This window comes from Crinia signifera, chromosome 7 (assembly GCF_055691185.1).
Source record: "Crinia signifera chromosome 7, ASM5569118v1, whole genome shotgun sequence".
NCBI classification, from domain to species: Eukaryota; Metazoa; Chordata; class Amphibia; order Anura; family Myobatrachidae; genus Crinia; species Crinia signifera.
In genome coordinates, this window is record NC_139223.1 from 131273813 (window position 1) to 131287292 (window position 13480).

The window sequence follows — 13480 nt, forward strand, 5'->3', positions numbered from 1 at the left end:
ATCTGGAAATTCATTAATTGTGATTGCTGATGTATGGGGCCCATTACCCGTTTCTTATCAAGTGGGATACATTTAACCTTTGTGGATGTATTTTAGAAAAATGTTACAGAATGTGTTTTTTTTTGGGGGGGGGGGGGGGGGGGGGGCAAAAAAAGTGGAGGGATAGGGCGATAACGTCAGGGATCCAGTATAATTTTCAGACCGATGCGTTATCGTTGACCTGAAGGCTGCTTATCTAGTATTATGCTTCCAGAAAGCGAAGCATAATACCATGTAAGTGCCGGCATTGAGGATTTAGGACTCCATATTGGGGCTAATAGTGTAGCCCCTGGCAAACCTTTAGCAGCAGTAAATTACTGCTTCTAATCAGATATCTGACAATATTTTCTATTTTTGGCCACCTACTATGATGTGCTCCTCATCAGTCTTCTTATCTTGGAGGCAGAGATTTTATTTTTGGACCCAAGAAACTGTGCTTTGTGGATACATCTGTCTACAATGCACAGTTATTGACTGATCTTTGCTATAAGCAATGGCAATTAAACTGTTTAAAAATCATTCAGTTCAATTGACTTCCTGTGTTTTATGTGTTTTATTTTGAATATTTGAATGCCTCAATAGTTATAGCTTTGTCCCATGCATTATTACACTTTCTTACTGTAAATAACAGACTCCACCTATTTCACAGCTGATCCATGGAGGGGTGCACTAACATTAGCGATAGAATGTAGAGGCAGTAGCTGAGGTACTTTTTTTAAACGAGAAGCTCAAGGTCCTCTATACTTTGCTTTTTCTGTATGCTGACTTTTCAGCACCTGCCAGAACTTGGAGCATGGTTTTATGGCTGTTATTGGAGCATCAGTCATTTTTATTAGGTGGTGGTGGTTTTTTTTTTTCCAAGTCTTTACTTTCATCTAGTATCCCTCATCTGCAGCTGGCGATGCTGTCACGATCCACAACACTTCCTCCTGTTGTGGCCAGTGCAGTTGTGGGATTTTTGTAGGAAATCAGGCCTGTAAGGTAAGTAGTTACCTGATTCTCTGGTGCTTTGGATGCAATTTGTAGTTATCCCCCGGCTTTAGAACATGTATAGGAGACGTGGGTGCCAAAAGTGATTGGGTGGCAAGTTTCAATGACTCATAGTGGAGGTACCATATCTGTTTAGCACTTCCACCTAAATCTGTTCACTCAGATCAGAAAACTCTAAAAAAGTAGTACATGAATAATTTTTGGGTTTAATTAATAGCTGCAGCTCATTCTTCCCATCTGCTTTCTCATCTGCAGGGAGGTAGGTATGAGAGATCCTGGGTTTTCTCTGTGCTTTCTGCTTATCTGGCTTGCATTTTTGCAGCTAAACATCCTCTTTGATTGTGTAATTGAAGCTTTACTCCCATTTTCTTCCCTCAATTTATCATGTCTGGGAAGGGAAGTGCAATCTATGTCCTGGTATGGTGACCGTATAGAAATACTTTATCAGCATCATATCTCACTGCAAAAATACCTTATTCCAAACCTGTGCTCTTCATGTGAATGTTAAATAATAGCTGCTCGCTTTTGTGTATGCCACTCCAATTGTGGAGTCCATCAGCGAAAGGTGTTACATTCAGTTTATCAAGGAATTTATGCTTGGGAGCATATCAGCCTTGCCTGACCCTTCCTTAACCAGTGTATATGTATCCTAATTCTCCTAAGACCCCTGCCAAGATTACTTTTTTATCTTCATTGTTAAGGAAGACCAAAAGCAATTTGCACTACAAGAAGCCATTGTTTCCCTGGTTCCAGTCCTGGAGCACCACAAGGGATCAAGTTTTAATTTATATATTTTCCTAATTCAAAAAGCGTATTTTTTTTTCTGTTTGTCCAGTTGCTGGTGAAAATGGAGCACTAGCAACTAAGTATTTGGAGGTCACAGCTCTGAAAAAGATGTGATTTCCTTTCTCTGGTTAGCAGAGTTCTGTTCTTGAAAGAATGGCTAATTAAGAGCTAGTCAAGCTGTGGCACCAAGAGTACACTGTCCATGAGTGGGATCAGCAGGACCATACCTTGAGTTGAGAAAAATGTTCCAGATGGTCTTATCCCTGGGGTGGAAAACTGGGAAGCATGCATTCTGCATAGAAGATTGTAGACAGGTGGCAACAGATGTAGACATGGTGGCATCTTTTATGAGCATGGTGTGGGATCTGCAAGATTTGCACCTTATTTTTACCACCTGATGTCCTGTTCCTATCTGGTCTACCTTTTGTCTCTTGTAGCAATGCCTCTCTGGATACATGAAAAGGTTTAAAAAATAAATCTGGTTGGAAAGATATATAGATGTGTGGGCACCTTTAGAGGTCCCAGAAAACTTGAATTGGGGAATCCCTGCTCTAAGCTATAGTTATTCTTGACGTTTCTTTATACAGCCCCTGCAGCAACAAGCTGCACTAGTACATGTACTGTACAAACCATTGAGGGTTTTGGAAATTCTGTGGGCCCAGCCTTGGAACCATCACAATTTGGTTGTCAAAATCACTCTGATCCTTATGCTTGCCATTTTTTTATGCTTCCAGCAAATCAACTTCAAGAATGAAGTGTTCACTTGCTACCTAAAATATCCCACCCCTTGACAAGTACCATTGTTAGAACAGTCACTTTTAATCCTCTCACCTGTCAATAGTTTTATTGATACCACTGATGAATATGCAATGGGAGCTCGGGAAGCAGCTTGGTGGTGTGGGTGAGGGCAAACTTAGGTGATCCAGAATATGCCAGGTTCCTTTACCAGTTTTGCTACTTTATACAGACGTGTAACTTAAAAAAAAAAATTCAGTAGCAAAAGCTGCTTCAAGCATTCCAACTGAGACATTATTATAACCTCCCTGAATGTGCATGAATTGTACTTAATATAGGGTGATTGATCCATCACCCAGGGCGGTTTATGATGCATGCTGTGTGGTGCTGAGGCTATGGCATCTTTCATTTTATTTTTTTTATAAATCTTCCTTTTGACATTCTTCATTACGGTAAATTGTTTAGCTTCAGCGGGATTTTATAGACAAAGCTTTCCTGGGATTTTTCTTGTGTAGACTTTGAGTCTTCAAAAAATGTATCAAAGAGCATATTTTATTCTTCATCATCATAATAATAATAATAATAGCTGTGGGGGTAGTCTGGGTGGTCATGTGTGTCAGAATAAGGATTGTTCCATTGTCTGAAAGCACTGCACCCACAAGAACAGTAGAATCTCTGCACGTCCCTGCACTTAATTTAACCTAGGGTGTTGCAATGGAGCATTATTTATAATTTATTAACAGTTTCTTATATAGCGCACACATATTCCGCAGCGCTTTACAGAGAGAATATTTGAACATTCACATCAGTCCCTGCCCCAGGGGAGCTTACAATCTATATTCCCTACCACATGCACACGCAGACATTCTAGGGTTCATTTGTTGGGAGCCAATTAGCCTATCAGTATATTTTTGGATTGTGGGAGGAAACTGGAGTACCCTGAGGAAACCCACACAAGCACGGGGATAATATACAAACTCTGCACAGTTAGAGCCATGGTGGGAATCGAACCCATGACCTCAGCACTGTGAGGCAGTAATGCTAACCATTACACCATCCGTGCTGCCATCCGAGCATACACCTTTTTGAAATTTGATATGGGTCAAAAAAGACCCAATCACCCTAGTTAAACTGCTTTATTTTATTGTTGTAATATGCATTCCTAGAGGTTTTGAATGATCTAGAACAGTTGGAAGTCATGTAAAGTGACCTTCCTAAGAGCTAATAAATTTAAACAGGGTTTTGCTGAATGTTCTTGTCATCTCTGCCTGACCTTCAAATCTTTTTAAACATTGTTATAGAATTCAAGAATACATTTCTAATTAAAAATCTGTTTTGGTTCTCAGATTAAATTAGATTAGAGTTTGATAAAAGTCAAAAACTGATTACAAGAATCCATTTCCTAAATAAGTTTTTGTTATATATATATTTATTGACTTTTTCAAGATACAGTAATTTAAGAGTTAATTGTAATATACGCAAAATAATTGCAGATGAATAAAATCCATTAAGAGTACAGAACACATTTAGTCCTTGTATAACCTATTCATTACATCTTATCCTTTCAAACTTGATTAAAAAAAATATATTTTTTTTTATGTTGCACATCACGATAACTGTAATTATCTTAAACAACCATAATTATCCTCAAGGGTTCTCTAATCAACGCTTTTGGTTTGTCATTTTTATAGATAGTCCGAGATTTTGCTTACGCAGTTCTGGCAGAGTTATCTGTTTTCTTAATTATTTCAAAACTCAAGGGATGTAGTCTGCATCGTTTCTGGATACAGTGTAAAGTCTGCTTTTCTAAGCTCTTTTTTGTTTTTCTCAGTATCTTCAGGGATGTTCTTTTTTTATTTAAATATGGTGATTCAAGATTACGAAGTCAACACCTTACAATGTTTCTTTTTGTTGTATTTATGGTTAACACATCCATAGATATTTTGGCTATTTCACCAGTCTGGCCTTCTTACAGAGCGTGTAGGAATATTGTACTTTAGGGGTCTACTGTATGTACAAAGCCTGGGAGAGATCTTTGTGTCTCTCTCTAATACTCTGGACATAGACCACTTAATTGGATATTCATGAGAATTGCAATCTATTGGTTCACCTAGGAGTCACCTTTTTAGTCCCTCACTGATTTTGCATAGGTTTTTTGAGAGTCTTTCCATGGGCCAAATAAATATTCATACAATATTCCTTGGTGAGCCCGCATACAAATGACCATCTGCGATCAGTGTTACATTTCTTGGCCACATATACATTTTGCAGTTTTTATTTTGGCACCTTACCTACCAGAAAATTATACTTGTATTGCTGCTTTAAATTCTGAAGAATATTCCTTCAGCTCATATAATTATTTGCTCCATGGTGTGCCTCAATAATGGCAAAAGTTTGTAGATATCATTGTTGTGACTACGTGCAACTGTGTGCCCATTAAATATCTCAATGATCGCCATCTTGCTTTCCATCTAAATGGATGGGACCATCAACCACTGGCCATACATGATCTAGTGTTCCATTCCTTTGTTGGACTACACGGGTGAATAGAAGATGTCGCATTTGACCTGCGTGAGAGCTCAATCCCGTGTACAATACTGCAGGGTGCAGAGAACTTGTTTCAATGCTGTCAAATTTGTCAAATTGTGTACTCACCCTAAGGGAACGGGTCAATCACTCTGGGCCTAATTCAGAAAAGGACGCACTGTCTATAGCAGAATCAGTGGGCTGCACGCTTTATTTACATGTAAAAAGAGGTGCCACTCTACTTAGACTTGAAGTGCCACACAAAGGAATAGGTGCACTATTCGAATAATTATAGAGTTGAAATACATTTTGCAATTATTTTGACTATTTTGTATAATCTTGGCCCAAGTTATGGGCTCGCCCACCATGCCCTGGTAACTTCATAATCGGTTAAATACCTAAGATTGTAAGGGTTTAAATCTAAATTTATTTAGACATATCTTAGCAATGTTAGGTATTTACCCGATGAGTTAACCTGGATGTGGTGGGTGAGACCATAACTTCACCAAAGATTATGCTAAAATTGTCTATTTATGCAAAATTGATTACAGTTCTAATTCGTAATGATTGAACAGTGCACCTGCATATTTTCTCTGTGTATGCCAATATATCTGCAAAATACATTGGTTGTGTAGCAGTTGTACAGATATATCTGGTGTACACAGCTAACGATAAATCCTTTGTCATTCAAAAGAACAATATATTGCTTAGTGTGTACTCAGCCATGGGGTGCCTTGAGGACAGAGTTTAGGGAAGCCTGCTATAATCCCATATTCGCTTATTTCAACACATGCACGGCTGCCTTTGACACTGTTGACCACCCTCTCCTGCTTAACACCCTCCGCTCCTTTGGCATCACTGGCACGGTCTTCTCCTGGTTCACCTCATACCTCTCCGATCGCTCCTTCTCCGTCTCCACTCCGAGCTCCTCCTCTCCTACTAACCCGCAGCCAGTCGGTGTTCCCCAAGGGTCAGTCCTTGGCCCTCTCCTCTTCTCCCTCTACACCACCTCTCTGGGCACCCTCATCAGCTCCTATGGTTTTCATTACCACCTTTATGCTGATGATACCCTAATCTATCTCTCCTCCCCCGACTTATCCCCATCACTCCTGTCCAAGGTCTCCGAATGCCTCACGGCGATCTCGGCCTGGATGACCCAACGCTTCCTGAAACTAAACATGGCTAAAACTGAACTTCTAATCTTCCATCCCCCGAACATCCCCTCTTCTCCCACTATCTCCATCAGCATTGGTGAAACCGAGATCGCGTCCACCGACCAAATGCGCTGCCTCGGTGTCATCATTGACTCCTCCCTCTCTTTCACCCCCCACATTCGTGCTCTCTCACAGTCTTGCCGCTTTCACCTACGCAACATCTCACGCATCAGACCATTCCTCTCCACTGACGCGACCAACATTCTCATTCACTCTCTTGTCATCTCCCGCCTTGACTACTGCAACATCCTTCTCTCTGGGCTACCTCTCACCCGCCTCGCACCTCTCCAATCCATTCTTAACGCTGCTGCTAGGCTCATCTTCCTCTCCCGCAGCTCTACCTCCGCCTCCCCCCTCTGTCTATCTCTTCACTGGCTCCCCATTCCTTTCCGAGTTCTCTTTAAACTCCTCACCACCACCTACAAGGCTCTCTCCTCCTCCACAGCTCCCTACCTCTCTTCACTGATCTCTATCCACACTCCCTTCCGTCCTCTTCGCTCCATCGCTGACCACCGACTGACCTCTCACCTAATCACCTCCTCCCACTCCCGTGTCCAAGACTTCTCTCGTGCTGCCCCCCTGCACTGGAACAACCTCCCGCCACCCATCAGGCTATCTGATTCCCTTACCTCCTTCAAGCGCTCCCTCAAAACACACTTTTTTCGACTAGCCTATCCCTCCTCCTAACCTCTTTTGATCCTCCTATCCTGCCTCCGTTCCCCTCCGTTCCTACTTATCCTATTGTATTTCGTTCGTCCACCCACCCACCTATTTTTAGTATGTTAACTCTTATGAGTAGGGTCCTCCTTCCTCACGTACTCACCCTACCTCATTACCTCACCTGTGCTCCTGTCCTGTTCTTCCCTTCCTCTACTTCATCTTCAGTCTCCTCGACAATTTCCACACCTACTTCTGAACTGATGCTGATTTTAGTTCTACCAGCTATACCCCTATTTATGCTGTATTTTTCAACGCACCCTGTACGTTACCTTGCAATTTGTTTTTTTGTTTGCTATGTACAGCGCTGCGGACACTTTGCGGCGCCTTATAAATAAACGTACTACTACTACTACTACATGCAACAGTTTTTGCTTACGAAAAAAGTTATTCCCCTGATTTTTTAAAATTGTCTGATAAGGTCTCAAATTCTATTATTTTCTATGATATGAAGTTGCCTTCCTTGGAGTTTGTCTGATTGACATTGTTGCTATGCAGTGAAGTTGTGTGTGTATGTGTGAGTGATATAAATATACTAGTAAGCCCGCTCAAAGCAAATGCTTCGAAAGCTAGTCTACTACCTTCTGCCTCTGTGATTGTGCATGTGTGAGAGAGAAAAATGTAGTTTCAATCACTGCCAACAGATGGCAGTGTTTTGGAGTCACACAGGGGTAGCTTTATTAAGCTCGGTGAAGTGATAAAGTGTCTGGTTTTTATCACCGGCCAATCAGCTCCTACTTGCTATTTTTAAACCAAGCCTGTTACTTTGCAGTTAGAAGCTGATTGGCCGGTGATAAAAATCAGACTCTTTATCACTTCACCAAACTTAATAAATGTACCTCACAGACACTAGACTTTCTCTCTCTCTCTCTCTCTCTCTCTCTCTCTCTCTCTCTCTCTCTCTCTCTCTCTCTCATTCATATCTCTCTCTCTCTCTCTCTCTCTCTCTCTCTCTCTCTCTCTCTCTCTCTCTCTCTCTCTCTCTCTCTCTCTCTCTCTCTCTCTCATTCATATATATATATATATATATATATATATATATATATATAGATCCAGGTGGACCGGCACTCCTGTTGCACTAGAAGCTTTCACTGGTGCCCCACAGCTTCAAGTAAGCATGTTCACAAGGTAAGTAGGTGCGGCACTCAGCTTTCTCATCCAAATAAAGAAATGACGACAGGACCAAGTCGACGTGTCGTGTCAACGTTTCAGTGCTTTTATTTGTGCACTATCATCAGTATCCTGATGATAGTGCACAAATAAAAGCACTGAAACGTTGACACGACACGTCGACTTGGTCCTGTCGTCATTTCTTTATTTGGATGAGAAAGCTGAGTGCCGCACCTACTTACCTTGTATATATATATATATATAAAAAATATGAAGCCAGCACATCCATAGCAAATGTAACAAAATATTTAATGTAGAAAAAAGTTCAATATAGAATAAAGTCCAAAGGAGGGACACACCAAGCATGATGCGAATTCAGCATATCGTTCAAGTGATACATATTACCAAAAATAGTGGCAGAATATCAGCATGGTGGTCCAACCAGAGAGTCACTGATGCCCGGCGGCCGTTTCGGTGCCTTCTCACCGTCCTCAGGAGCATAAGTGACCTCTGGCAGAGACCGGGCATTTATAGCAAACATAATCATAGATTATCAACAACACCTGCTAGCCTGTAAATTCTCTTACCCCATAGCCGCAAGTCGCGCTCACACCAACACGCTGAATACAGCGTGTCTAATCAGCTGTGTAAACCTGCGTCATGAGCCGGATGTGTCATGACGTAGGATCCGGCCAAAGCCGGCCACCACGTCAGTCACCACGGCAACGCTTAGACGCTGTTCTGAACATGGGCGGCTCTGGACGCGGCGGAAACCTCGTCACAGAGTCCGTTCCCATGGAAACAGGAAAACAATAATAAAGCGCTAAGTCACCTCGAACACCGGTGATCCCAGCAATCTGCCAGGGCACACCAGAGTCAGGGCGAAGGCGCTATTGACTAAATAGGGATAAATCCACTGAGCAGCATATGGTGGTATAAATACGGGGAGCAGTTAGCGGAATACTGGGGATCAGAGAACAGGCCAGCTTGGTGTCAATGTGCCTTAACGCACCGATCACAAAAATATACTTTAGAAATATATAACATGTCAATACTCTCAAAAATAAGAAAAAAATGAAAAAGAACAAAACATATATCAGGCAAAAATGAACAAGAGACATAATTAAATGAAGCAGTGCAGATACTGCTCCTCATTCAGTCCATTTGGGGAAGTACAGTTCAATTGATTGATCCATTGACATTCCTTACGGAGTAGAAGATTGCCACGATCACCCCCTCTTCTCAATGGGGGGACGTGGTCAATGGGCAAAAACCGGAAATCCTTCATCGTATGTTTAAGTAAATTGAAATGTTTAGCAACCGGAGGAGTGGTGGCATCGATGGATACAAGGGCTTTTTTCAGTGAGCTTCGATGCATTGCAATTCTTTCCTTTAGAGTCCTAATGGTTTTTCCAATATAAACAAGTTTGCAAGTGCAGACAATGGCATACACCACATATCGGCTGTCACACGTCAAGTGATGTCGTATAGGGTAGGCATTAGAGGTTCTAGGATCAATAAAAGTAGAGGTAGTTAACATGAATTGACAGTTCACACATTTTGAGCATTTAAAGCTTCCATTTTTAGGTGTAAGCCATTTGGAGGTTTTAACAGGAATCAGATCAGACTTAGCTATAATATCTCTAGTGTTACTACTTTTCTTATAGCAAAACATCGGACTATCAATACAGAATTGACCCATGATTTCATCAGCCTGCAAGATATGCCAATGGCGCAATATTACATTTTTGATTTTACTAGAAGCTAATAGAGTATGTGCTAATGAAGGTCATCCTATTGGCTCGAGTGTTCCTATTTTTGGATACCAATGCTTCATCCTGTGTCATTTCGGTACAATGTATAATAGCTTTATCGATTTCATCAACAGGATAACCTCTATTTAAGAACCTAGTACCCATTTCAGACAAAGCCGTGGAAATTTCACTCTCAACTGAAGTAATTCGTCTTACCCTTAAAAGTTGTGATAAGGGTAAACCACGTTTAAGTGGCATAGGATGAAAACTATCAGCCTCAAGTAATGTATTTTTATCTGTGGGTTTTCTATAAATGCGAGTAGAAATTAAACCCTCACTGATGTAACACCCACATCCAAAAAGTTGATACAACTCTCACTAAAGGCTAAAGTAAATTTAATTGAAGTTTCCAAACCATTCAAAAAGTCAACAAAGTCAGTGAGGAGTTTGGGTCCACCAGTCCACACCAGGAAGAGATCATCAATATAGCGAACGTAAAAAAACACAAATGAAGAAAAACGACTATTGGACATAATGTGTTGATTCTCAAACATATGCATAAAGAGATTGGCATACGCCGGGGCCATGTTTGACCCCATGGCCGTGCCCTGTAACTGTAAATAAAAAAATTTTTCAAACAGAAAATAATTTTTGGTCAACACAATCTCCATCAACAAAAGCAAAAAATTAACGTTCGGTCCTTCATAGTGTGGACTGGAGGAAATCAAACTCCTCACCGCATCCAGTCCCTCCCTGTGCAGGATATTAGTGTAGAGACTGGACACGTCTAAAGTCACTAATAAAGAATCTGCCGGTAATCTGTCCAAATTTTTAAGTTTTAAAATAAAGTCGGTGGTATCTCGCAAATAATAAGTGGTATGTTGTACTACGGGCTGTAACCAAAAGTCAATATACTGGGATATCGGCTGACAGATAGAGCCACAGGAAGAGACAATCGGTCGGCCCGGAGGATTAACCAAGGTCTTGTATCCATCGATGCCACCACTCCTCCGGTTGCTAAACATTTCAATTTACTTAAACATACGATGAAGGATTTCCGGTTTTTGCCCATTGACCACGTCCCCCCATTGAGAAGAGGGGGTGATCGTGGCAATCTTCTACTCCGTAAGGAATGTCAATGGATCAATCAATTGAACTGTACTTCCCCAAATGGACTGAATGAGGAGCAGTCACTGCACTGCTTCATTTAATTATGTCTCTTGTTCATTTTTGCCTGATATATGTTTTGTTCTTTTTCATTTTTTTCTTATTTTTGAGAGTATTGACATGTTATATATTTCTAAAGTATATTTTTGTGATCGGTGCGTTAAGGCACATTGACACCAAGCTGGCCTGTTCTCTGATCCCCAGTATTCCGCTAACTGCTCCCCGTATTTATACCTCCATATGCTGCTCAGTGGATTTATCCCTATTTAGTCAATAGCGCCTTCGCCCTGACTCTGGTGTGCCCTGGCAGATTGCTGGGATCACCGGTGTTCGAGGTGACTTAGCGCTTTATTATTGTTTTCCTGTTTCCATGGGAACGGACTCTGTGACGAGGTTTCCGCCGCGTCCAGAGCCGCCCATGTTCAGAACAGCGTCTAAGCGTTGCCGTGGTGACTGACGTGGTGGCCGGCTTTGGCCGGATCCTACGTCATGACACATCCGGCTCATGACGCAGGTTTACACAGCTGATTAGACACGCTGTATTCAGCGTGTTGGTGTGAGCGCGACTTGCGGCTATGGGGTAAGAGAATTTACAGGCTAGCAGGTGTTGTTGATAATCTATGATTATGTTTGCTATAAATGCCCGGTCTCTGCCAGAGGTCACTTATGCTCCTGAGGACGGTGAGAAGGCACCGAAACGGCCGTCGGGCATCAGTGACTCTCTGGTTGGACCACCATGCTGATATTCTGCCACTATTTTTGGTAATATGTATCACTTGAACGATATGCTGAATTCGCATCATGCTTGGTGTGTCCCTCCTTTGGACTTTATTCTATATTGAACTTTTTTCTACATTAAATATTTTGTTACATTTGCTATGGATGTGCTGGCTTCATATTTTTTATACCATGAATCCCTAAGTGGCCCAGGCACCCACAAGTTGTTACTTAAGTGTGCAGTTTGCTTTTTCTCTATATATATATATATATATATATATATATATATATATATATATATATATATATATATATATATATATATATATATATATATATATATATATATATATACATACACACACACACATAGCTATCACATCAATGTTTGATTCCAGGCATGCTATCTGGTCTAAAGCACTCAGCAGACTGTGCTTTTATAGGTGAGCAGTTACCAACACTCTGCTGCGCTATATATGAAACTGTAAATAGTCTGGTGCCTTCCATGTTTTCTCATCACCTAGCTACAGGAAAACAATACAAATACAGTACAAGAACATGGACACAATTTAAAAAAAGACTTCTTGCCCATGTCAATGTTGTCTTATGTCATGGTGCCAGAGGGACTATTTACACAAGAGTTTTGTATCGGAGTATCCATCTATCCAACAATAAATAAAGATGGATAGATAGAGAGAGAGAGATATATAATATCTATATCTTTCTCTATATTTATTTATCTATAATCCACAAACAGGGTTGCAGTCACTTTGTCAAATATTCAATCTGCCTGGGGTGACTCAATGAAACTAAATTAGAACCATACATAGGAGATAAGAGCACACTCACCAGGGCTTCTCTTCAAACTGCTGGTAGGAGGATTTGTAGTACTCACAGCATTAGTACAAACCCTGCATTACCAAATGTATTTATGAAGTATTGTCTGGAACACTTCTCTTCCCTGAGGCATAACCATTGTGCATTAGATAATTTTGAGGTGTAATTAGAGGGGAAAAAAATTCTGACAAGTTTGATTTTGCATGACATTACCTTTTTGTTATATTTTTCTAACCCTACAAATGTTTCCCTGCATGTTTTCCTTATAATGCCTCTGTTGGCCTTGTGTATAACCAAATGTTTAATGATATTTGTTCTGTCATTACATTATAGCCAGACAACCTGGGCTCTCAGTTTAGCCATATGAGTCTTGCCAGACAGCAATCGGCCGAGTCGTCAGATGCTCATTCGACCATGTTCCAATCTACTGTGGTGCTTCAGCCATCCCCGCAGTCTGGCTACATCATGGCTCCCCCTCCTCCACCACTCGGACAGTCTGTCCCACCGCCCAACTACTCTGCCTCCAGCCAGCCTGTCAATCCTTCAGTGCTGCAACCACAGGGATACATCCAGCCCTCATCCCTCCAGCAGGTACAATGTCATTAGGGGTAGCTGTGGGTACTGATCAGGGAAGGACACAATGAGCGGTTTACTACCTGTTAATGGTAATTATTCTAAGTAGCAACTATTCTGCTTTTACTTAGTGAAATCTCTCCAATAGCTGTTGTGCAGTAGCTTTTCTAGTTGTGCATAAAATACTACATCTCCCCCAGAGATACTTGCATGTTCCTTCACACACACAGGTGAAGTAAAAATCTGTTCTACATTTCATGGGGTCTATCTTTTTATGATTTATCATCAATAAAAAGTCTGCAGAAAAAGTTTTTT

General features: G+C 41.1%; 1 protein-coding gene across 9 annotated transcripts in view; it reads left to right on the forward strand.

Annotated features, from left to right (window-relative positions):
• The window catches only part of R3HDM1 (R3H domain containing 1), a 134519-nt gene that overhangs the window by 107923 nt on the left and 13116 nt on the right, over positions 1-13480 (forward strand). For all 9 annotated transcript variants that reach the window (XR_014450812.1, XR_014450813.1, XM_083153826.1 and 6 more), the window contains one exon: positions 12926-13183. Coding sequence is in view for 7 of the 9 variants with exons in the window: in XM_083153826.1 (XP_083009952.1) it covers positions 12926-13183 (258 nt within the window). In the remaining 2 variants the exon portion in view is untranslated. The remainder of the gene's footprint in view (positions 1-12925; positions 13184-13480) is intronic.